We start from the raw sequence: 26,766 nt of genomic DNA on the forward strand, positions 1-26,766 counted from the left end.
AGTGTCATTAGATATACTGTATTTGGATAGAAAAGAGAAGCATGTTAAATAGAGAGATAAATGAGAAGTGGAAATCATAGTATTTACTATTTTACATTTCACAGACACAACAGTCTTCATACACAGGATGTCGATTTGTCTTTCCTGTTTTACACATGTGCTCAAAACACTTTTGTGGGCACTTACAAAACAAATGTTCATCTAAGACAAGCCAAATGATTTGGAGTTTGAATCAACTAAAAGTTTAATGACTGAGAGAATCACTCAGGGTTCTCAACCCTGTCGAGTCGAGTTTACCTCCTCCAGCCCAGATCAAACTCAACTGCCTAACTTTCTAGTAATCCTGAAGGTTATCTTGTTCAGGTGTTTGATAGGGTTGGAGCTAAACTCTGCAGGAAAGTGGACTTCGAGGGCCAGAGTTGAGAACCCCTGCTCTGACTCTTCCCATTAGAGCTGATCTCTATCAGCGTAGTGATGTAAATGAAAACAGCAGTTGCTCTGCAGGCCAGTTTGTCAGTCGTCTCTATGGAAGGAAAGAAGATGAGGTCAGGAGATCACTACAGATGTTCAGCTGAGGTCATCATATGTCATCATCACTGGGCAGGTGTTAGTGCAGCAGATGCTACAGTCAAACAGAATGCCAAACACACCCACAGAACATATAGGCCAAAAAACACTACTAATTTAGCTTATATATATATATGAGGAGACAGACGCATGCAACCAAACTATTTATGGATGCAAATGAATGATAAAATACACAGACAACAAATCAATTAAACACTTAGTGCTGTTTGCATCGGAAAAAGATTAAGACATATTTTCAAAAAGCCTGTACTGCTCACATAGTGTGGCATGGAAAGCTTTGAAACATCAGCTCTTTCAATGCCAATCAAATTGAAGGATTAGAAGATTTCACATATTATATTTGAGATGCTTTTATCCAAAGCAACTTACGTTACATTCACATTGTAAGAGTTCATGCATTCTCTGGGAATCGAACCAATTGAACCCAAATCATGCTGTTTGAGCTATACAGGAACTATAAAACAAAATAAGAATTAGGGCCGGTTTCACAGACATGTTTTAGATTGAGCCAGGATTAGGCCTTAGTTAAATTAGGTAGCTTTATAGACATGCCCTAGAAAGAAAGAAAACATTACTGGTGACCATCTTGAGACAAAACAATGGCACTGACATATTTTAAGAAATGTCAATGTAAGTTGCTTTCAGTTAAAAAAGCTCAAAAATGCATTTTAGACTGGGACTAGTCTTAAGCCTTGTCTGTGAAACCAGGGGTTAGTGTAAAGTGCCTTAATACAAAAACTCATAGCTCCAAATACTTTTTTAGCCTACTGACAGTTCTCAGTTAACAATAACAATTTGGTGATAAAGACCAAGACCCACTTAATAAAGTTCTCAAAATTGTTAGTGCTTTCTCACAGTGTTTCTCACAACTGGCAGCTGCATTTTCTCATTTAGTTTAGCAAACGTTCCATCAAGCGAAGAAGTCACTTTTGTCGATGTGCTTCACCGCAGGGAGGAAGGCGGGCGCGCGCACTGAACGCAGTCTGGTTTTGCTGTTTGAGAACGGGAAGAAAAAAAACCAACGCCACGCGCGCTTTCTCCAGTGCAGACAGCGGCGGCTCGGATGAACTCGGAGAATGGTTGATGCGCGAGACCTAGGCCAGCCACGTAGCGATGGCTTGTGAACCAGAAAAGCGGCGAGCTCGGACCGTCTAGAAGCAAACCAGCGCGATTTACGATAGTTCGTCTGCGCGTGCATGCGACTGCTCGCTGTTCGTAAAAACTCACGGTGTCCGCCGAGGAATAGTTTTTCTGAAGCAAATCGTTTTTTGTTGTTGTAGATTTGTGTTTTATCCGATCCCTACACAACTTGAGGTGCACAATATGAGGGAGAGGGCGCTCGTGTCTCGGGTGAGTACTCTTCGCTACAAGTTAATTTCTGCTTTTGCATTTATTTACAGCAATGACAGTTGTTGTCGCATGCATATAACCATCCCTCGAACATCTGTCAAGGTATGATGCTGTCACCGTGACAAGCAATGCACGGCACGACTTATTTTTACCGCTCGCTTTGCAGGTTTTTGATCAGAAAGAAAAGGAATCGTCAGAGATGTTATTGTTTTCTTGGCAAATGGCGTTTTGCATACAAATGCATTGAGACTCTTCTGCAACTAACATGCTCGCAAACAGTGAGGGCATGTCAGTATGAATGAGAAAAATCTCTGAAGGAGTATAAATCTGGGCGGTTTGGGGGGTGTAAAAAGTGAAAGTCGTAACGTTACACGACGAGGATGTTAGCTTGCTATGAGCCACGGGGTTAAACCGCCTAATTGCCGCTGCATGCGCCTAATAAAGCTGGTTGATTAAAATCATCTCGATTGGACTTTTTTGCGATTACATTTAACAATTTTGCAAAAGCAGGTCCTGCAGTGGCTGGAGTCCATTGCAGCAGCTGTGCGCGTGCACTCGTGCTGTTAGCTCTGCTAGCCGAACGGCCTTGCACGCCTGCCGTCCCGACCAACCAATGTTTTCTTCTGTTTAACCCTTTCTTTGCGTCGCTTTCCCAAAAAAGTTTCTCTTTGTCAGTGAGTTGCCACACACCCTTTGCTCGTTTTCTAACTGTTCTGACAGTATAGGCTGACCTAACTGCGCTGTATAGCAGTATTTTCCCCTCGTTTTTGGGGTGGACGTGGTGGAGTTTGAAGGTGTGTTGTGGTTGCGCGCGCTAGGCCCTTCTCAAACGGCAGCGTTAGCTTGAGCTGCTAGCGCTGATTTTAGGAAAAGGGGGCGCAGGAATTTTGCTATTTGTTTTACACCTCTTTTGTTTAAAATTGTATGTCTCTTTTTTGTTAAACGTAGTCAGTAACAGCCGTGATGCATTTGTGTTCCTGACAAGCCAGAAAGCCCATATTTTGTGAGATTATTTCCTCGCTTCCCTTATCCAGTTTTCAAGCTGGTAATGGAAGTCTCACCAACTTCATTGGAGAAGAGATTTTCTCCAGAGCTTGTGTAACGTTAATTCACAATGTAATTTGAGACCCACAAATCAAGGCCTCAGAATTCAGCAACCTTTAAGTTAGTATTAGTCTTGTTCACCTTGTTTATCTTATCTTTTTCTTCTAAACATCTTCACGATGCTGTCTTCATAATATTTCATTGACACATTCAGGCTGGAATGTGGTGGTGGTATACCAATTCATGTATCCTAGGTATCATATCATATTCGAGTATAATAATGATTGTATTCAAGGCCCTCCTGTTATTAAAATTATTATATTTAAATATTTTGGAAATAAAACTCTTTAAAAATAGTAAAATGACCAAAAAGACTTGATAGACTCACAGTTGATAGAACATTTTGTAGACTGACAGTATATGCTTCAAAGCGTCTTGAACTTGTTAAAGGTAAAGTGCCATTTTTGACGTTAAATTACTTTCTTTTATTCCAGGTTGTATGCAGAGGTAACTAAAGAAGTGTAAAGTATTAAATCTGTTAAACAGTGAGTCTTATTCACTAAGCAGGTGGTCTGGCAAATTTGTGTGTAAATGTTTTCATGAACATACATGATTCATCAATAACTTCCGAACTAAAATTTATTCTAAAAAAGGCTTTTCACACTGCGCTTAACCCCGGGTTATCGTCGTTCTAAACACCGCTTTTAGCCCCGGGTAAAGGAGCGTTTCACACTTTTAATTTAATTAGTGGGATTTGTACTGCTTTTTACTCACAAACTCAAAATTGTGAGAATATCTGCTTTCTGCTGTTTGTACAAAAACAAAATAATGGTTGAAACTCTGTTTACATCCTGATTGCAATCAATAATAGAAGTGACCTAAATATTAAAACATGTACATATATCTTCTTTGGAAGTCTCAGGACCAAAAAATGTTCGTCCAATCATTGCATTCGCTGCTTGTCAAGATGTTTCCATATCTCCGCTCACCCTGCTCGCGCAGACATCACAGCAAACGCACATGAACGCACAGCTTTGCAGACTCTTCTGTGTGCGTTCTGACAGTACATTATTACTTTTAAAATTGTATTTGACTCTAGTGATGCACACTTTGCCTTTAAAGTGGGGGAAACGGAAGTAGGGACATCTCTTCCGTATATTTGAGTTTAACAGACTTTCAAAAAAGAAAATGTATGGGGAAGTGACTTGGTTCTTGCATTTAGAAAATAGATAGGGTTCATTTTCATTTCGACTTTAAGATGTCATCGCATTTGCAACCAATTCTGACACAATTTTTATGCTCTCACTGTCTGGGGCATTCATATCATCTGCATTAGAATGACCTGTATCAAAGGCCTTGAGTTGGTTGATTAGTTTTAGTGCATCTGGAATAGAGTGACTCAGCTTGGTTGTGGTTAATACAGTTGCATAACAGCACTCAAAGAACCCGGCGGAATTCAGATTGTGGATTCTCAGTGCTGTCATGGTTGACCTCTCTTGATTTGAATAATTAATCAAATTATCAGTGGTCTGTTGCTATTCAAGTTCAGCACAAGGCCAGCAGGTAAGAGATGTTGGAGACAGGAAAAGATGTAGTGAAAAAAAAAAAAAGTTTTAAGTTTCACTTTCAGTCACTTGAAAGTAAAGTTTGCTTAACCTGCATAAACCAGTCCTAAAGTAATTTCTTGGGCACTAAATCCACCTTAAAATCTGACCATGAAAGGTTATCCTGGCTGCAATTTCAATTAAAGAGATTAAAGTGGTTTTGGTGATTAAATTAGTTTGATTTGTTTATGGTTGATTGGACGAGGTGAGATAGGGGGGCTTATGGGGTCATATTCTTGATCCTCAGTCCTTGAATCAGTAACAATTGATTGGGATATTTATGCTAAAAGGTGAGTGTTTTCATTGGTTGTAGAGATTTTGATTCTGTGATTGGCACCCACATCAAAGCAGCTTGTTTTTCATGTGCGAGGAAACCCAGGATTAGTCACCATTATCATCCACCTACTTGCTCAAGATGATGAGAGGAGCGGCCCGAGGCGTTGCGAAACTTCAGTTGCACAAGTCAGTCATGAAGTGAGTAAAATTAAATCATTGAGTTTTTCTTCACGCTTTCACACCAAAATTCTCCCTGCTTTTCTCCATTGCACAACATCATGCAGCCTTTACATCGCTGTACACATAGACAGATTTGTAGATGCGAACACATGCACCTTGAATTCTTGTGCACATGTGTAAATAGGTGGTGCTTTTTTCAATCCTTTCCTCCTCAGATGTGTCGGTAGATTCTGTTGCAGCACCCAGAGCACCGTGAATCCACCAGAATCCTTCTGATGGGTGCACTCAATGTATGAGTGATCTTTTTGCAGATCTTTAGCAAATAATTTACATTACAAGTCTATTTAACATGAATGTTAAGCATCATTTGTTATTTAAAGTGACGATTTTGCCTTGATTTGAAGCACACAACAGTATTTACACATAGTGGATAGTGTGCCAGGCCAATCTTTGAAATATATGTACAGTAATGCGTTATATGTGCCGGTTACTTTCCTATGGCTCCGAGGCAAACGCTCTGAGGTGTGTGACCCCTTATGCACCCGTCCTGTGGTCACACATGCTGCGCTTTCTAATTCTCAGAAAGTTGCAAAGCGCACAGGAAGAAAGGTGGAGGTGTGTGTGTGTGTGTGTTTGGATATGTGTAGGTGTTTGTTTGTGTATATGGTTTTGTTTGTGTGGGTAGGTTTATACGCGTGTATGTGTGGCCAATTCAGTGATGTAAACTGACGCTGCAGGAGAGCAACATAATTCAGGCGAATTAAGTCACCCTTAATAGTTAACATGCAAGGTTTTAAACGGGTTGTTTTTAATTATTTTTAATCAGTTGTGTTTCTGTAAACAACACAAGCATGAATCTGAGTTTCATGCACTGCTATTGAATATAAAGCTGAAGAAATTGTTACTGGAGTTGTTAGTCTGTTGAATGAATTGGGTATAAGAGGCTGAAAAAAAATAGTATAAAGAGAAAACATAGTTTTATTGTGATTTCTTTACTGGCTGCATGCAAAAACTAGCATACTTTAATCTAGCAGATTAATTAACTGATTTTTTTTTCAAAGTCTAAATGTAACGGAAGTAGCGACAGATCTTTTCTTCCGTATTGTGACGTGCATCTGAGTGAAACGTATTTTTCAAAATGTAGGCGGGGTCTTGGTAAAATCCATTGGTTGTTGATTGGATGGAGGCAGATCTGAATTCAAGCATGCAGTTGATTGTAAGAAAGGGGTGGGGTTTAAACTGACTAAATGAATGGAGAAGTCAACAGAAAGAAGTCTTGTTTCACTGGACGCGTTAATAGATATTTTGATTAAAAATGACTAGGTCAAAACAAGTAAAAAAAAAAAAAAAAAAAAAGCATGAATGGATAAATCATTCACAATAAGATCAATAACATGCATTTAGAAAAATAAGGTGAACTTTTATTTGTGTGACATCAATCATTTGTCAAAACGACTCACCATTTATTGATTTGAATTAGGGTTTATGACAATGTGTACCGGTAGTTAAAACATGAATATGGAGAGATTGGCCTTAAAGTAATAGTTCACCTAAAATGAAAAATCTGCCATAATTTACTGACCCTCGTGTCATTTCAAACCTGTGACTTTTTTTCTTGTGTGGAACACAACATAGGTTTGGAAGTTTTAGTATCCCTTTAATGTGTTGTAAAGTTGCCTTACATGTCCTAAAGGAGACTCAAAGGTCAACCGTATTATACGTTTCAACGTTATACCCTTTCTCTTCTGACTTTACATTTCTGTTTTAACTGGCCTAACTTTCTTTTTTCGCTTTTTATCATTCAGATACCGCTTCCTCCCCCTCAGACACATGATAGTCATGACCTTTCAAATCAGACAGTGCATACATTCACAGTATAGCTCACTATAGGAACACACACACATACATATATGCATACGCAGTGTCAGACATCCTTTCCTGCTGCCACAGGATAGAGTGAACTCTCTTTCTTTTATCTAGATGTTCGCACGCACCTTGATGAGTCAACAAGGCTTGTGATCCATGTATACGCATGTAACTTTCTCAATGCAAAATCTGCATCTGTGCAGCTCTCGGACAGTCAAAGGCACCAGTGTTGCGATGTGTCTGACAAACCTTTAGAGAAAGAAATCCCAGCGTTGACTCAGAAGTCAAATTCTTTGAAAAAGTGAAGGTATGGTTTCCTAGCATGGCGGTGGGTTAATGTGAGTCACGCTGTTGGTCTCTTCTCAGATGTGGCATGCAGCCCTCTGACTAGACAGTGGTTGTCTTGGTAGTCACAAGGCTTTAGATGTAATACATGTTGTCCACAGCCAATGTTTTACAATGCATTATTGTTCTAAATACCCGTGAATATTTCACAGAAACCATTGTTCAGCTCACACAGACGACTGGCGCACACACACTCAAACGGAACAGAGATGTTCACAGAGAGCCAGGAAGTCATGGTTGAAGCCGTTAAGAGCAGCAGTGCATAAACAGAGATATTTTTCCTGTTTGTGGCTGCTGTTTACTTGTTGTTTAGGTGTTGTTGTTTTTGACTGTGTTGAGTCAGCATGTGAGGTGGGGTCTTGTGTTAAACTTGATTAATTAATAGGGTCACATTTTGGATCCCTTGGTCTATATTTTTTCATATTGTCATATAAAAGAGCCATTGATTGGGGATGATCATTCCTTGAGCGCACACACCCTCCCCACACCCGTTACAAATCACTCACACTGAAACTTGTGGTCTCATTTTGGTTCTTGAGTGTATAACTGTCTCCTGTTTCGGTTGAATCTCTCTCTGTTAAATGAATGTCATACAGATCAAAGAAAAATGGCTCAAACATTTAGTTGAATAGTTACTGTAATAATTGTCTTTTCTGCAAATTTTGTTTAATTATCGGGGGGGATTTTACATTGTTAAACTTTGGAACAGGATGAATACATTTTGCTTATTTTGATTTTTTCATTTTTTTTTTTTCATTTAGTACTGCCCTTCAGAAGATACTTGTTTTCCAGAAAACTAAATATGACTACATGTAATAATGTAGTTAAAGACAAAATGTTGCCTTCCGGAGCATCAGTCAATGTTTTCACCTGTTGTAGTTGTTGTCTGTAAGTCCCTCAATTGTCCTCAGTGTGAAAAGATGCATCTCAAAATCATCCAGTCACTGCTGGAAAGCGTTCAAATATGCAAACGATGCTGGAAGGATTTTAATGAAGAACATTGCTCAGTTTAACAGTTCAGGATGAACAAAGGACTTAAAGAGGTCTCATGCCCTTTTATAAAGTCTTGATTTTGTTTTTAGGGTGTACTAGAATATGTTTTCATGCTTGATTTGTTCTTTTTCTTCTTTTTTTGCATTATTATAGCTTCTCTCTCCCCAGTCTGGTTGAACGCATTATTTTCAATGAAGCCCCTCCTTCCGAAATACAAAATGTGTTGTGATTGGTTTGCTGGCCCAGTGTGCTGTGATTGGCATCGCTTAACACGTGCTTGAGAAATGTCACACCCCTTTATAGCCGCGAGCTCTACTCGGATGTAAATATTAACGATGGCGTCAATTTCAAACCATTTCGAGCCTGATTCAGATTTCAGACCCTGACAATGTTAACGACAAGAGGATTGTGCTGAATGGATTTCAAGCATGCAGGTAACACGAAGTATTAAGAAATCAAGTATCTATAAACTTTTGAACGGGGTAATTTTGATAAATTCAGCTATTATTTTAAGTTTAAAATATCTTATTCTAAAAAAAAAATTATGATCCCTCTTATTTTGTTTAAATAATTAACATTTTGCAGATTCTGTATGCAGATCAGATTATGCAAATTTTTGACCATTCTATACCTTTCAAAAGTTTTTGGGTCAGTAAAATTTTTTTTTTTTAAATAGAAGTCTCGTTTTTTTTTGCTGATCCGAAAAATTATCTGATTCGTGACTAAAAAAAAAGTAATATAATCTGAACCGTAAGTTTTATGATCTGTTGCACCCTCAAGATTCGTTGTTAAATAGACCCCCAAAACTTTTAACAATATTGTACAATTATTATTATTATTTTTTTTAAAGAATTTAATATTTTTATTTAGCAAGGAGACAATAAATGTATAAAAAGTGAGAGTAAAGATTTTGGTTTCAAATTAATGCTGTTCTTTTGAACTTTTATTTATCAAAGAATCCTGAAAAAATGTATCACGGTCTCCTACCCATTTTTTGCACGTGTGTGTAAATAAATATTTCTCTTGGGTTAATGAATGAATTATTATTTCAATAATATTAGAATATTATGCATTAATAAAATATTTATTTCCTAAAATATTCACTTTCATGTGTTCAAATGGGTGCCCTTGTAATGCACAACTGCACCAGAAAGAGAGGCATAAAAATGGCCATTTGTTGGATTGCAATATGTGACTCTAATCTAAGTGTGCTATAATCATAGTTAAACATTCATGATCAGATCAAATAATCACTACAGGCCTACTCGGTAAATAAACCCAGCAACCAATCCAAATACTTAGCAACCACATAGCAATAGCAACACTCGTGCTGGCGACGTTGGCATGGGTACGCTCTGCTGATATTTCTTCTGCAAGTGGCTTGTTGTGACATGTTTGGTGGCAGTGATGAAGTGAGATTGTCCCAGATTGTTTAGATTAGAATATGAAAATGTTTTTTTTTCACCCATTGTGTGACTGTGTTTTCTGTACTCAGCTTCTTGTGGTTTAATTTTGAGTTGCTCACACACACTTAAGCTGAGAAGCGAAACGGTTGCGGTCTGGTGTGTGTATCTGATTAGTAGTGAGATTTTAGATGTCTACACCTTAACCAGGCTGCAGTTTCGTTTCTCTTTCTTTTTCCCTCTCTCATTTTCTTGCTTTCTCTCTCACTCACTCACTCACTCACACATACATATAAAGGATGTATGGCACCTGATTTGGAGACCAGAAGGTTTTATCAGGTAACAGTCACTGCAATGACTGTAATTGCAGAGGTGTTGTGTTATGCTGCCACGTATAAAGCCGTATCGTACCGTTCTTGAAAATCTGTTTGATGACACCCTGCTTTTGTTTCAATGGTAGTTGTGGTTCATTTACCCACTTTGATGTACTGAAATAAATGTGACGTCTCGGTTAACTCCTGAGATAATTGCTTTCAATTGTCTTTCATTCCTTTCACAACCGTTTACGTAATTTCTTCTTCTCTTTCAGGTGATGCTGATTCGGAGCAGCTGGTAATGACTGCGAGATCTAAGCTTTGAGTTCAGCGGCGCAGAGACACCTTCACATCACTGACTGAAAGGAGGCGGCTTTTGTGTCTGAATCAGCAGAGATTGCAGATTAGGTGCCACTATTGTCTTTCCAAGTGAAACCGAGATGCTGTTGAGAGAGTGAAGTTTGGATCTTGAAGCCAAGACAACTTTCATTTGGATCAGGATGAAATATGTGCATGTATTTGCACAGTGAGGCAGACTTCATGTGAGTACTTTGATGTTTGAGTTTGTACGATATATATTTTTAATAAACGATATGGAAAGTAGTTTGATACGAGCACATCTAAAAAAAAATAGCGGAGAGCGCAGAGTGAGCTGCTGCGGGGAAAGTGGATCATCCAATTTGTCCTAAATATGAGACATGCTTTATTTAAGGGCTTCAATATAGGTGGTAAGATATAACACGTATAGTGTATAGTGGCTTGCTCTGGCAGATACATGTGCTGACAGATACTTGCACTGTTTAATGTGTTTGAAATGTAATGCTTTCCTCAGTGAATAACTTGCATTTCACAGGTACGGTATATTCTCCATCTGTAATTGTTAGAAACAAAAATGTCCATTTTGCTGTCAGGAGTGAATCTCCACTAAACTTCACTGACTTCAGTGAACGAGCGCCGTTGCGCGTATGCGCGGAAAACAGAATGGGGCGCAATATAAAAGAAGCACAATAATTCCGGCAAAAATATACATATTACTAATATATGCAGCCTACATGGTTACATTCACTATATTTGTTTTCATAGCCTTCAATATGATCATTGTTTGTAGGACATCATTGGGCAGGATGTGAAATAAAATAAAATAAAATTCTAAGTAGAAAATACAGAGATATATCGGCATTCAACCAAAAATATGAGATGATTTTTTGACCATTTCGCCAAGCCCTATTTTGATGTGAAACATTTTACAGCTGCACGATTTAGGGGGTAAAAAGTCCCCTAAATTTGGCCTGCACAATTTGGCCATAAAATGGCTTAAACAAAATAAGAATTATTCCTATTGTAATATTTCACTGTGAAATAAAAACATTTGTAAGAAAAATAATTGCAGTACAACTGTAAAATTACTATACTAAAAGGATCATTTATTTTCCCATTTTTAAGTGTTTAACCATTAAGCTTTAACATTTCTCATAAGTTTGGGAAGGTGGTTGACGCATGTTGCGTTCCCAAATACACAATATAAGTGACCCAAACTCCGAGCACATGCAGAGATGCGAACCAGGCCGATGCAAACTTCACTCATTTAATCCTATAACTGTGTTCAACTGTTAAGTCTTATTCACTTTCTCAGTCTCACTTTTTGCATACATCTTTCTTTTTCTTTAATGCCCTAGTGAACGTAATGGAGGCTCAGTTTGGCCTAGGCTAAGGCATCTCTGATCTTCTCTCCTCCTTTACACTCTCTTGCCCTCCTCTCATTCACTCGAGAGGAGGGGTACATTATCTCCTGTAGCACCCTTGAGAGCAAACAGTGGTTCATTTCAAACGTAAAGAGGCAAACACTCTGATTCAAGCAAGCGATCGGCTGCAGATGAAGTCCTGCCAGGCATTGAAGGAGGAGGTGTCCGGCCCAGAGACGATGTCGCAAGAGGAGGGGCAAATGACTCAACCCTCCCAAACGTACTTCCACAACGCCTCCGCTCCCGATGCTGAGCTATCGGCGAAACTGTACAAGCGAGAAGCCGCGGCCAAACCATACTCTGTGGTCATTGACAACATGATGGCTGTGAGACCAGAGTCGCATTTGTCCTCAGACCTGAATCCCCATCCTGCCCCGACTCAACCGTTTTACCGGGAAGGGTCCGGAGCAGCTGTGACGAAGAGTGGAAATGGAGGGACGTCAGAAGATTCTGAAGCTGAAGAGGGAGCCGGGGCAGAGGACGAATTCAAACGAGGGCAGATCATCGTAGAGGTCAATCTGAATAATCAGACTCTGCACGTATCCAAAGGAGACGACGCGGAGAGTATGAACACTGCAGGAGACGACAAGAGCAATAGTGAGGAAGATGACGACGAGGAGGAGGAGGAGGAGGAAGAAGAAGATGATGATGACGACAGCATTGAAGAAGACTACAGCGATGAGGACGATCAAGATGAAGAGGAGGAGAACAACAATCGGCGAACAAGAGCGCAACGGGCGCACAGGGGTCGAGCGGCTTCTTCCCCGCGTCGTAAGAGTCGTCGTGTTGCCCCTTCGTCGACAGGAAACGTAACCACAACAAACGCCGGTGTGGCAACCAGGGGGCGGAGGAAGAATGCAAACTCCCCGCGCCAAAAGCGTAGACCTGCCAAGGAGGCCAAAGGCTCAACCGCCTCTGCCTCCGGAGCCAAGGGAGAGGGTGAGGAGAAAGAGACGCTAGTGTGTGAAAAATGTCCACGTGTGTTCAACACCCGCTGGTACCTGGAGAAGCACATGAATGTGACGCACAGACGCATGCAGATCTGCGACAAGTGCGGAAAGAAGTTCGTGCTGGAGAGCGAACTGGCTCTTCACCAGCAGACGGACTGCGAGAAGAACATCCAGGTAAGAGGATCATCCCGACTCTCTATGGAAATACCTCATGTTAAGTAAATTATCTCAATCAAAAGATGTGGCACTGTACACTGTTCACGGGTATTAATAGTAATAATAATAATATTGTTAGCTCTGGAAGAGGCCATATGTAATGAGACAGAAGCAGAAATAAGGCCGTGGGGACAGGGACTTTTTGTCCAATCTCACTGAATTTTACAGACAAAAAGAGAAAAAAAAACACTACCTTTCAAAAGTTTGGGGTCAGTAAGAAAATAATACTTCTATTCAGCAAGGATGCATTCAATTGATCAAGAGTGATAGTTTTGAACATTAGAGTGAACATTTTTATAATGTTTCTTGATCCTCATATTAGAATGATTTCTGAAAGAGACACTGATGAATGATGCTGAAAATTCAGCTTAGATCACAGGAATAAATAATTTTATTGAAATAGAAAACCGTTTTGTTAAAGCACCACGTAGTCAAAATGTTATCCCTTAAAACTCTTTGATCACCAAAATCTTTGATCACCAAAATGACATATTTAAACGTTTTTTCCTGTGAGAAATGTTTATTTCCACTCACTCTCACCAGCTCAGAGATTCACTCGGGTAATGCTGCACAATGGCAAGTGGAAATACCGGTTTAATTCAGCCATATACGTTTAAACCAGAAACTGATTCAGAAGAAGTGGAAGAGTGAATTTTACAGGCTCGTCTACAAAACGATGTATTAGAATGGTAATGGGTTTTATGTATCACTCTTTACAATGTAGGACACATAACGGTAATTAATATGATTAGCCTTTTGCTTGACTACGTTATAAAACTGCTAATAATGTGTTGCTGTTACACAAACCATTTTCGCCTTCGCCACCTTCTGGCAGTCAGCATTCGGAAACGCAGTTTGAACAACTCAGAACGTCAGTGGAGAAAGAAATATAGTTCATCATAACATCGTAATACACATCATATACATAATTCACCTGCTATATTGCTTAAATGTACCCGGTTTTTCATATCAACAGAACAATATACCGGGATAACCTGGCTACTAACACTTTTCTGGCTGTGAAAACACTGGTTCGGTTTGGACATCCAGACTCTCAGGCTTCTCTTGAAGACTCATAGTAATGATGATATGCTAAAGCCTGCACATTGACTGATTGTCAATGTGAACCATTGTGATTGGTTACAAGGTAGTTTGTGACGTCAGAAACGCCACTGATTGCAAACAGCGTTTAGTTCACTGCGGTTTTAAGAAGAAAATACTCAGCAATGGTGTTGACTTATGAATTTGCGCAAGGTTTGTCTTAAAGCACATTAAAACTGTTTTCAGGGGCATAGGGGCAGTCGTAGCCTAATGGTTAGAGTCTCATGGCCTTATGGATAGAGTGAGACTGGTAACCTAAAGGTTGCGGGGTTGATTCTCAATACTGGCATGAGGTGCCCTTAAGCAAGGCACCAATACCCCCAATCACTCCCCGGGCGCCACAGCAAAAATGGCTGCCCACTGCGCCCTGTGTGTGATTGTTTTGAACAAGCGTTAACTCCGATATGATTTAAGACATATTACTTTAGCTTTGTGTCTTTTGCCCCATGTTGGTGAGCCCTTTTATCGTGTGTGAGATAAAATGCCCACCTCTTACATCTATTTTTATAGATTTTTAAACCAAACAGACCTCTTTTTTTTTTTTTCTTTTTTTTTTTAACACTATGAGAGTAGTGAAAAGCTCATTTTTGTTAAGGTGTGCCTTTAGCCCCTTTGTAACCTACTGTTTTCAGTGCCAAACATATTGGTGTTTTGAAGTCGGTAAAGGTAATCTAAATGTAAAAATAGAGGAAATGAACATGCACAATTAAATGTCTAATACAGATAAATAACCAAATAAATTGATAACTGCTGTATAGATATCATCTGTAAGCCAGTAGATTTTAAATATGAAGCGCATTAGAGGTTAGAAATGTGTTAATATCAGTCCTGACCAGCAGAGGGAGACTTCGTTCTTCTTTAGAATGTCATTGTGACTCAAAAATGGGTCTTGAGAGAAGATATACTACTAAATATGTTAATCTTGTACTGTATAACAATGTATCTTTTTGTGTCCCAGTGTGTGTCATGTAATAAGTCCTTTAAGAAGCTGTGGTCCCTCCACGAGCATATTAAGATTGTCCATGGATTTGCAGAGAAGAAATTTGCCTGTGAGATTTGTGAGAAGAAATTCTACACCATGGCCCATGTCCGTAAGCACATGGTCGGTACGTATAGTAAACATGCGCACAGAGCCACGGACACACTTCAGCACTGCCCTAGTGAATACTTAAATCTCGATCAAGAGATTTAAGAATATCTTAAAACACCATCAAGATATCTTTTCAAATGTCTATATAGCCACAAAATACACTAGAGAAACTATACATGTGTCTTCTGTCTGTTTCTAGCTCACACAAAGGACATGCCGTTTACCTGTGAAACCTGTGGAAAATCTTTTAAACGCAGCATGTCTCTAAAAGTGCATTCACTGCAGCATTCAGGAGAGAAGCCCTTCCGCTGTGAGGTATGAACACATACGACACACTCCATAACTGATATTGTGATTGAGAGAAGGAAAAGCAATGGGAAATACAAATAATAAAATGCAACTAGCCGTATAATCATGTATTATTCTCATGTATATTATGTATTGGAAGAGGTGTTAGTGAGGCCAGCAGGGGGCGCTCACCCTGTGGTCTGTGTGGGTCTTAACGCCCCGGTATAGTGACGGGGACACTATACTGTCAAAGAGCACCATCCTTCGGATGAGACGTTAAACCGAGGTCTTGACTCTCCGTGGTCATTAAAAATCCCAGGATGTCCTTCGAAAAAGAGTAGGGGTGTAACCCTCAACCCTGGCCAAATTTGCCCCTTGGCCTCTGTCCATCATGGCCTCCTAATCATCCCCACAAACTGATTGGCTTCATCGCTGTCTCCTCTCCACCAGTAAGCTGGTGTGTGGTGGGCGTTCTGGCGCAATATGGCTGCCGTCGCATCATCCAGGTGGATGCTGCACATTGGTGGTGGTTGAGGAGATTCCTTCCTTCCATATGTGAAGTGCTTTGAGGTCCCAGAAAAAGCGCTATATAAATGTAACAAATTATTATGTATTAAGGGTGTGTTAATGACATGCTCTTCTTGAAAACCATAAATGATAAAATCCTAGATTATGCAAGGTAGAAGATAAAATTCTGGTTACGAGGTATAGTGTTGAGTCATTGTTTGATTTCCCATGTAAGGTCTGGGTACTGAACCAGTTGAAAACCACTTCTCTACATAAACCCTTCCTCTGGTCCAGTAAATCCTCTTTTTACTTACCGGTAAATAGGAGCACAACTAAGCTGTTTTGATATTTACCGTACATCCCTCTCAAGAAAACAAGATGGTTTTCCCATCTTCAACCCCCATTTATTTGTGTTTGACTGTTTCTTGCGGTTTTAAACACCAGTGACACCTTTATTAATGTGCCATTTGAAAACAAAAAACGCTTTACTAATGTGTCATTTGAAACTCTAAAATACATTCCTGACGTGTAATAATGTATTAAACAAACAGTATTCAAATAATTATATTCATAAATGTTTGAGTTTCCCCGCTTGTCCATATTTACAGCTTCAATTTGTTTTTGGGAACGCTATAAAACGCCACATCCACAGCAGAATGTTGACATGCACAAACAACACTGTATTTCTGTATATTTGAAAAAGAGCGTGAATAAAGATTAGCTTATTACTGTTTATAGCATTTTGTGTGTTGCATTTGTTTACTGGCGTCTTTTGGCCCATTTATGAATGGAGCTTTTCTGAAAGTGCTGTTTGGCAGTCTGTGACGAGCACTTGTTTGTGTGTAAATACACAACAGAAAATACATTTGGACTTTAGCATTTTAGGAAATATCCGGGGGGTTTTCTATTAAATTATACTTTTGTCTTTTTTAGCGATTGTCCTAACCAAGGAGGTTAGAAAACTAGCCGTTAACATTCACATTTATTTCAATGGCAGTTTGCCTGATTGGTTGATTACAATTTGATGCTACAGTCAGAGCAATATATATATATTGACTGAATTTAAAGGATATTTTTCTGCGAATGCAGAAACTATGATTTTATAATTGTATGCACTTTAGTTTAAAATGTTGAAAAATAAAACTGCATGCATCTTGTTTTTGTTGCGCTACTGCTCATCTCTGCGCGGATGAATGTGGTTCGATGCACTGGACATCTTATCAGAGGGGATGGACAAATAAATAATGGTTTCTTTGTCTTTACAGCCAGTTATTCCTGTGAAGTTTGCTGTTTAATTTTTTTCTCATTTATTTATGACAACAAACTTTTAGGTTGACGCTACCTTTTTGAGCAACTTTTATCTGTGTATAAATATGACCCGACGTCCTGACAGCTCTAAAATATAAATATAAATAGTTTTGGATGCATCAAAGTGTATCTTGGTAAAGACACAGTTTAGAAGATGGATTTTTGCACTCTCTCATTAATAACATTTTGTTATTTTATCCCCCCAAAAAAGTGACATAGTGTAGCTTTAAAATAAACAATGAAACGCGTTGCTGTTTGATTTACATTTATTGCGTCCTCTTGTGGACTGTCTATTAAAAAATCTGGTGTTTGCTAATCTTTTGCACCTAACCGAATATGTTTTTTGATTTCAAATGTAAATTTAACTTTTGCAAATATTTAAAATGTCAAACTTTGGCCAGAGTGTGTTTTATCACTCTTCGGATCAGTGTGAGGATCAGTTCGCTCTGTACAGGTTCATTTTGAATCTATTTTATGTGTTATCTTTTTGTTTTTTTGGGACATCTTTTCCATGAAAACGCATTATGAGGTGTGTACATTATTTCGTGAGGGTGGTCAGGGTGGGGCTCATTGGTTTCACTTAAAGGTGCCATATGAGAGAGTCTGAATGAGTGGGATTGGCCTGCTTCCTATAAATAGTATGTTAATGACAGGCTTATGAACCGTAATGACAGGTTATTATGATCATATTACAAAGTTGGGATTGCTTCAGTCTAGCCCTGATTTGAAGTGAGGCTGAACCAGCATCCACCCACATGCTGTCTATTTCTGTTTGTGCGTGTGCAGAACTGCGACGAGAGGTTCCAGTACAAATACCAGCTGCGGTCTCATATGAGCATTCACATAGGACACAAGCAGTTTATGTGCCAGTGGTGTGGCAAAGACTTCAACATGAAACAGTATTTCGATGAGCACATGAAGACACACACAGGTGAGGTGCACAAACACAAACATTTAAAACTTGTGGAGAGTGAATAAAGATAGACTGGCTCTCTTGTTCTCTTTTGAACCTATTTTGTGGGTTATTTTACAATAATATGTGGGCACACTTAAAATGAATGCCATTTTGCGTTATACAACATATATATGCCAAATTGCGGTATATAACAACCAAATTAAATTTGCAGTACACTTTTTTTTTTTCTAGCAAAACTAGAAAACATTGTTAGGTTTTCAACAATAAAATTACTTGTACACTTTCTAAATGTTACACTGAGTGGAGCATGTCGATATTGCACTCCAAAAAACTCATGTTTGTTCAATTTTAAATAAAAGTTAATTAAAATGAAGAACTAATGTAACACAATTCTTGAATATTTGGAAGTTACTCTTATTCATTTTATTGTAAAATAAAACTTAATCCATATGCTATTAAAATAAGTTTGTATAAGTTCGTAAAACAAGTCTAGAACAATTCCATTCAAAAAGATTCATTTATTTAGTGTTGTTGAAAAGTATTATTTTTATTTTATTTTATTAAAACGTTTCTGTAAGGTTTATTGTAGATTTAAATTCTTAGAGTGCCTTACTGGTTGATCTACATGTGCAATTTTAGAGTTTAACCTTGTAGCGGACACATTTAAACTTGTGGTTAAACACTCCCAGATGTTCTCTATAATAACGCCACACACCACATGTTTAACGCATACTACTCATGTTGCCCGTGTGGCTTTATTGCCAGTGACTGAAACAAGATCTCATTTCTCTCTTCCATTCTTCTGTTTCTCTTCTCTTCAGGTGAGAAGCCATTCATCTGTGAGATCTGTGGGAAGAGTTTCACCAGTCGGCCCAATATGAAGCGGCACCGGCGCACGCACACTGGGGAAAAGCCATACCCTTGCGAAATCTGCGGCCAGCGTTTCCGCTTTTCCAACATGCTTAAGGCGCACCGAGAGAAGTGTTTCCGGGTTACCAGTCCGGTGACCCTTCAGCCTGCCAGCATGGGGCTTTCCATTCACCTTACCGGCCACACCCCTTCTTCAAGCCACACCCCTACCCCAACCCAGCCCGCTCAGTCAACGCCCGTGGGCCCCGTAATGATCAGTCCTACCACGGGAGGGCCTCTGCCGCAACGAGCGGTCACCGTTCATGGCTTCTCTCATTTGCACATGCAGAACGTGCCCGCACAACATCACCCTGCCCACACTCACACTCCTGTCCATCACACAGGACACGCCCCCATGACGAGCCACGCCCCTCAGCCAATCTCAGTGCAGCCTTCTGTCCTGCCTCCTCCCCCCGCCCTATTTAAGAGCGAGCCAATAAACCACTGCGCCCATGAGGACGCTTACCTGCGACAGGGTGCCGCTCCGCAACACCACTGAAACACTCTCATGAACACACTCACTAATGTGAAATCAGGTGCTCGCTGGAGAACAGGGCGGACAGACTGACGTCATACATCAGTATAATTCTCACCGGAATAGGAGAAATGCAACATGTATGTATGTGTGTGTGTGTGTGTGTGTGTGATACAAAACTGAAACTACAAACCTAATTGCCACTAGCACTCGTGACCAAACAGGATTGTTAGACAGCTAATCTCTGTGAACTGATCTCAAGAACTTCATAAAGCATTACTAGGATTCACTTCACATCACTTCAAACTCTTGTCATAATGATCAAGATGCCATTGGGGTTTCAATGGCACAACACGTTTCTTTCTCTTTCTCTGCCTCTTTATCAACTTAGCTGCTGTTGCAAAGGTTCTACGGGTTCAAACGTCCACAAGTTAAAGGTCTACATTTCACAAATGCAGTGTCTTTAGAAATGCAGGTCTTCCCGACAACGGAAAATATTCATATTGTAGTACACAAGTCGTCACACAAACATAGTATACAGCACTTAAGCAGTAAACTCAGTGTAGTCTATATGACTGAAACTTTTCTGTTGCCTGATTGTGATTGTCAGTGATTTTATTCAAATATTGGAGTTTTCTTTTTTTCTTTTTAATACAATAAAAATATGCTTACTGGGTAATGCCTGTAGCTCTCCGGCGTGTTCAGTCGGAGGTTGAGACTGTTAAGGAAGACCGATGCTGTGATGTGTCATAGGTAGACTGCAACTAATGGTGAAAAAAAGATCATTAATTAGTTTTACTGTATGTTCCATACAATCTAACTCACTTAACCAATACTTTTATTTGTATAATGTAGATAAACATGCTCTGTGAGAATTTTTAAAAATGAAATTAGATTTGTTGAAATGAGATGTCTGCTTGTGAGTGTTTATGTAATGGGTTGGAAGATGCGGAAACAGTTCATTTCTAATCATGTCATCGTGTGTGTGTGTGCGTGTCTTTGTGGCTGATCATATGCCTGTGGTGCTGGTATCAAAAGCTACTTTTTAGTTGCTTTCTGTCTTTTCCTGGTACATTGTTCTTTATCATGCTGATGAGTTGTGTGTGTGTGTGTGTGAGTGAGTGTTAAAATGGTGACGTTAGGAGCAGCACAGATAAAGTGATGGGAAGTCTTGAGTCAATCAGACTTGATTGATTGTGAATTTTTTTTTGTCCTCTCTCATTAGACCATCTACCATCTGTCCTCTGCACTTTACTGACAAGTAAAAGGTTTGCGTAACTGACAAAGAATTGTTTATCACGTGTCTGACACGTGAAAGATTGCTGACTGTTGGAAAATGGGGAGAATCACATGGGGATTTGGTTGGGATCCCTTGTTATACATTAAATAATTAGTTTGTCCTATAAGAAGTTGTGTTTTGCCTTCATGCCCCGCCCTCTTTATACCTGAGACGTACTGTCATTGGTTCAGATGGCTGTCAATCATGTCCTTTTTTTTTAACTGTGTTTTGGGCTACTTGTTGGATGCTCTCCATTCTCCATCAGTTGATGGAATGCACTTTCTAATAAAACCTTACTAGATAAGAAAAATAAGCAGACCATAATAATGTCTATTCTTGTGAGGTGTTTTTAATCAAATCTTTTCTCAGCTAGTCTGTTTCAACCTCCCTACCCTCTCAATTTCAGCAGAGTTGTATTCTTAGCCTTGTGTCTGGTACAGAAACTTCTGACCTTCATTAAGTTCTGTTTTATATTGTTTTCCTGTTTTTGTTTGACCTGCTTTAATGTTGGGCCTTTTTTATATTGTGCATTTAACACTTTCTGCTAACTTTAAACTAGTAAAAATGAATTAGCCACAAGCCACTTGTCTAAATTTTTACATTGTAAACTTTGTTTTTGAGAGAGAATGAAAGCAGTATATATGGGAAGTGGGTCATTGTAATGGCTATGGGCCTGTTTCATGGTATGACCTCAATCTCTTTTTGACCTTGTTTAGCCTAGTGAAATTTGTGATTAGATAAAGTTATATGCTAGTTGCTTTGGGATTAGTGTCACATTGATATTTTAAAATCATGTTTTAAAAAACAAGCACTTTTAAATGTTAAACTATTAAACATTTTTTTGCAAAAAAAGTGAGTTAGTTTTACATAAAACAATAGAGCCTATTGCTTGTGTGTGTTTTGAAAGCAGAAGTAACAGACATCAAATAAGCATGTGATTAGAGAGTCCTGACTGATTAGGTGACCTCATTGAACTGGTGATGAAAAAGAAAACGGGACATTTCCATTCAATGTTCTTCACAATGTCATGCATTTGATATCGTTATCTGTGTAGAGTTACGTGTTCGATTGCATTGACAGATGCCCTTTTGCTCTCAGAATAAATCGATAGTTGTCTTTCTCTTTTAGTATCCTCTGCCCCACTAGACTATTGGGATGTTCCAGAGTTCATTTGGATCTAGAATAGAATGTCTGTTATAGGCTGACATATAATGAGCATCAAGTAGCCTATCAAGACTTTCCTGTTTTAGGAATGTTGATAATGACACAAGTTGCTTTTCCACTCCACCCAAAAATAGCCCGTTTTTCTTTTCTTTTTTACAAGCTGTCATTAGCGTTTCTAAAAGAACTGTGAAGTAGGCCTACAGGACACTGCTCGCCTAAGATTACATTTTACCCACACTAAATCTTTAACCAATACAAATTGGCAGATTTAGTTCAATCGCAAATAATGACAGAATGTCAATTTTTATTTTGTTGATGAACCGTGTAATACTAGGCTACTGCTCATGAGTCACGCTTTCTTTTTGCAAGCGTATTATGTTCTCTGTAAATGCTGTTGTAACATTAATATTATGCAAAAAAGTAGTGCTGTCAATCAATTTAAAGTTAACTAATTCATTACGATTATCGTACCTGACATTAAAGTTATATTTTTATAATGAATAAAAGGCCAGTAAATTAATGAACACCAATGCTGAAACATGGTGTCTCTATTAGATCACTCACGTTCTCGTGAGTGAGCGTAAAGTTTAGTAATTAATTGAAAACGCTCGGGTTAAATGTAAATGTAGGTTATGTTTTATATAGGTATATATTTTTGATCATCTTTCTTATGTTCAAAATCACGCATTGTTTTGCACGCAGAAAGCGTAACGTTAGGAGAGTCAAGTTTGGAGAGTAGCCTATTCTTCTATATAAATAAGTTAATAGCCAAAATGTCAAAAAGACAGTTAAGCACATTTTTTCCATATCCACGAGTAAAGCTGGTGGTGTTTTTGATCAAAAGAGACCACAAAGATCATGGAACTGCTACAGGGGTGCGCACCCCAGGAGTTAGATCCGTCAGAATCAGAAATCTATCGAACCGGTGGAAAGGCAACGGCAAGGACGTCGTCCGAGAATAGGCCTACCACTGATCAACGGAATGATGTTTGGCCTAAACGTAGCTTGGTAATGCATACGTGACAGAATATAGCCTACTAGGCTGTGTAGTTAGGGCTGTGCAGAAACTTGTGAAAGATGCTCTTTGTGCCGTCACTGTTTAGTGAGGTCATTGTATGTTCCGGGAAAACTTAAATTGTTGGCAGTGTCGGTCACAGTGCCTTTTAATTTCTGTTTTTGATCCGGCAATTATTTATTTACAAATTAAGCACTGCATGAAACCTTATAAACAGTGCTTTAATATTTTCAGGTATGTCTAACAGGTAGATAGACAGTCTTGACTGCATTACAAATGGTCTTGCATCGCTGAGAAGGATGTCAGTGATGTTTGGATACAGTGATGAATGAGAGGCGTGGCCCATCCGACGCGCGTCACTGTGGTTGAATAAAGCACATCGGATCATACACCTCCAGCACTTTTGAGCAGCCGGGCGGAGAGACGCAGAAGCAGCGATCAGTGATGAACAACTAAACAGCGAAAGGTAATTTGCTGATTTACTGGGCAATTCCATTACGCCCTGTCCTGTTTTGTATATCATGTGGTGGGCTATTACCTCAACATAGCCTACCCCTTTTAAGCATATTTGAAACGATTTTGCAACTTAATGATTTGCTAAACTTAAAAGCAATACCTTGCATCAAACGCACCAAGATCAGGTATTTTCGATTTGTTGCATAGCCTGTTCTGTAGCCTATGCAAATAAAGAGAAAACAAGGTCATAGAAATTTGCTGCGTAACTGCTTTTGATTATAATCCAATATAATATGCTATGATATAACCACGTTATCTAAGCTTGTGTTATAGAAGGATCGTTGAACGTAGCTACAATTTGTTAACGTTCACTAGAAACTGTTCTCGCTTACTGAGTGAGTGTGTAGGCTATTTGGAAAATGGAAAGTCATATTGTCCTGTATTTGTCTGTTATAGGTTGACAGTGTGCAGCGGCGCGTTGAAGGTGAAAACAGGTGAGTTGCATAATCATACTGAATCAAGACTGAAAGATTAAAAACTCCGGTGAGTCGATTCACTGAGCTGCTGGTTTACATGAGGAAAAATGCATGTCCCATGATGTTAGTAGCCTATTTAAAACATTTCAACGATGTTAGTATTTGCAATATTTCAACGCATTAAAATAAATCAGATGAGAATGTTTCCGTTTACTACATCTTAAAACCATGTCCTCAGACAATAAATCAAGGCTTTACATGAATTCAAATATTAAATGCAAGATATTTTAAAGAAAATGGTAGAAGGAAGAGGATAATAAAATATAAGCCTATAAGCTCTGTTAACCCCACGGTTTTCTAACTGCCTTGACAATTCAAAAGATAATTGCATTAGAAAATCAGGTTGAACGCATAAAGTAGTCTCAATTCATTCATTTAACATTTGTCTATATTTAAAATAAATATTTAACATCTGTATCTGATAGTGTAGAACCAATATTGACACAAGTTTGTAAGATAATGGAAGAAGCAGAAGACTCTGCTATTGATTTTAGTCCACAGACTATATATGTCTTAAAACCTTTGGAACAGCAATGGCTGTAATTTTAATAATATTAGGGTTAAAGTTTTATTTTAGCTACTTCACTGCTGACTTTCAGGGTTTGTCCTTCCTGCTTTTTTATCATTTCTTTTGTCGGCTTGAAGCTCTGGCATAAATGCATTGCTCTTTTCTTCTGCAGAGGAGGTGCAGAAGACAGAGAAGATAAAGACATCTGTGCTGTTCTTCGCTCCTGTCCATGATGCGGGACTCTGTCTTCAACTGCTGCGTTTCCCCAGCCCATCCCCCTGGAGGAGTGGAGGAGCACCACCAACATAGAAGCAGAGCTCACACTCCGCCGCCGAATGATAGGCGTTTCCTCATATTCTTTGACTTTGACGAGACCCTGGTGGATGAGTGCACTGACGACTCTATAGTTACTGTGGCGCCGGGTGGAGTCCTGCCCGGCTGGCTGAAGGACACCTACCGTTCTGGCCACTACAATGAGTACATGCAGCGTGTGCTGGGCTACCTCGCCGAACAGGGCATCACCCCGGCAGCTATTCGAGACACAGTGGAGAAGCTCCCTCCTTGCCCAGGCATCCCCACTTTGATGCAATTCCTGCTCTCCCAGCCATCAAGGGACTTTGAAGTGGTTTGCGTGTCTGATGCCAATACTGTCTTCATCGAGACGTGGCTGCAGCACTTTGGCTTCCGCCCACTGTTTCTGCGTATTTTCTCCAACCCGGCTCACTTTGATGATAATGGGCAGCTGCAGCTTCGGCCCTTCCACTCCCATGAGTGCCTGCGGTGCCCAGCAAACATGTGCAAAGAGGTGGTGGTAAGGCAGTATTTGGCCCAGCGCATGCGTGAGAGAGGCGGGCGGCCCTATCAGAAGGTTCTGTACGTGGGCGATGGGGCCAATGACTTTTGCCCATCACTCATTCTGTCACCGGGTGATATAGCGTTCCCACGCCGGGACTTCCCAATGCATAAACTGATTCAAGAGATGGAGGAAGCCAAACCTGGAGAGTTCAAGGCAAGTGTGGTGCCCTGGAACAGTGGAGAGGATGTCATCAACACCCTGAGGAAGATAATAGAGAGGCCCTAAATATATAATACACCTAAATAAGGCCCCCAGTATGTTCACAGATTTCTTGTTACATTCCAAACTCTAATATGTATCACCTTAGTTCTGTTGATTGAAGCTGCCATACCGTTAAGGATCTTTTAATAAGACTCACAGTTAATGACTGTGTACAGTCCAAATGATACATTCACTACAATAAACTGTACTTTGAAAATGTCAAGCCATCTAAAGGCTTTACGCACACTTACACTTACTCAAATGTACAGATATGAGCATGAATATATGTGCGTGTCTCTATTTTTAGACTTTTTCTTCTTCTGATTGCATTAACATGAATACTGGCCAGTAGAGTATCTCCCTAAATGCATTGTTTATTTGTTTTATCATATCTGACCAGTTGCTGTCTACGGTAGGCTATATAGGCCTATCTTATATTGTTCTTTTTGTAGTTTTTAATATGCACATCTGAAAGGTGCCATAAGTGATTATCTATGTAAAGAATGCTAAAATGATCTTAGAAAGAAATAAGAAATAACTTAAAATTGTTAGTATTCGCTACTGAAATATTGTATGTACTGTACGCTATGTATTTTATTAGTAAACTTGAACCCATCCTCTGCTTGTGCAATGTAATTATTTTAACCTGTGTTTGGTTGTGTGTTTGTTCCTGTTTCTTATGCAAAGTCTGTGAACTTTGGATGTGGGACTATGGATCTGATATAAATTAACCTCACCAGCAAAGTAATTTACTCAAATCTGTGTCCGAGTATGTTTGACCCCTCACCCCAACACCTGTCATGTGTCTTACATGGTTTTAAGGATATCTGTGAACACAATGAAATTGTAAATGACACTAAAAAGTTTGGCAAAATATAGGTTTAACTGCTATAATGAAAAAGCAAGAACATTTATTATTCCAGAATTCCACCAACGTTTAAATTCAGACGATGATCACCCTTGTGGTTTTGCAAATCAAAATTAATGTTGATAGTGCAGCAATTAAGTATTTTGTGATTACATAAATCATGTATATTTATTAGACTAATCGATTTAAAAAAGTTTTGAACCTTACTTATTCACTGTTAGGCCTATTTAAGGCTAAAGTACAGCTAAAAAGAAATTAACTGACTAAATACATCATAAATTATAGGCCTATTGATCTCGGTGAGGCAATACAAAAATAGCTTCTATTTTTCTCTAAACTACCTTTGCAGTAAATTCTAATAGTTTCTTAAACAAATTCCCGACATGCCATTGGAAAATATCGACCAAGAACAAGAAGT

The 26,766-nt window shown here is 39.2% G+C and overlaps 2 protein-coding genes across 5 annotated transcripts; both read left to right on the forward strand.

The window, feature by feature from the left end:
* znf652 (zinc finger protein 652) lies at positions 1 to 23,878 on the forward strand. 4 transcript variants are annotated; one of them, XM_079609231.1, is made up of 9 exons: positions 1 to 1,938; positions 4,900 to 5,060; positions 10,239 to 10,505; positions 11,640 to 12,829; positions 14,931 to 15,078; positions 15,262 to 15,377; positions 17,952 to 18,096; positions 18,903 to 23,389; positions 23,836 to 23,878. In XM_079609231.1, the coding sequence occupies exons 4-8, from the start codon at positions 11,837 to 11,839 to the stop codon at positions 19,487 to 19,489; spliced, it is 1,989 nt and encodes a 662-aa protein (XP_079465357.1). In that variant the 5' UTR covers positions 1 to 1,938; positions 4,900 to 5,060; positions 10,239 to 10,505; positions 11,640 to 11,836; the 3' UTR covers positions 19,490 to 23,389; positions 23,836 to 23,878. The 4 variants fall into 4 exon arrangements, with proteins under 4 accessions (XP_079465357.1, XP_079465355.1, XP_079465358.1 ...); XM_079609229.1 differs by lacking the exon at positions 4,900 to 5,060; XM_079609232.1 differs by lacking the exons at positions 1 to 1,938; positions 4,900 to 5,060 and adding an exon at positions 1,941 to 2,040.
* phospho1 (phosphoethanolamine/phosphocholine phosphatase 1) lies at positions 23,437 to 26,280 on the forward strand. Its single transcript, XM_079609289.1, has 2 exons — positions 23,437 to 23,873; positions 24,596 to 26,280. The coding sequence occupies exon 2, from the start codon at positions 24,653 to 24,655 to the stop codon at positions 25,502 to 25,504; it is 852 nt and encodes a 283-aa protein (XP_079465415.1). The 5' UTR covers positions 23,437 to 23,873; positions 24,596 to 24,652; the 3' UTR covers positions 25,505 to 26,280.
* The last annotated feature ends 486 nt before the right edge of the window (positions 26,281 to 26,766 follow it).

The sequence above is a fragment of the Phoxinus phoxinus genome (genome assembly GCF_949152265.1).
Source record: "Phoxinus phoxinus genome assembly, chromosome: 1".
Lineage (NCBI taxonomy): Eukaryota > Metazoa > Chordata > Actinopteri > Cypriniformes > Leuciscidae > Phoxinus > Phoxinus phoxinus.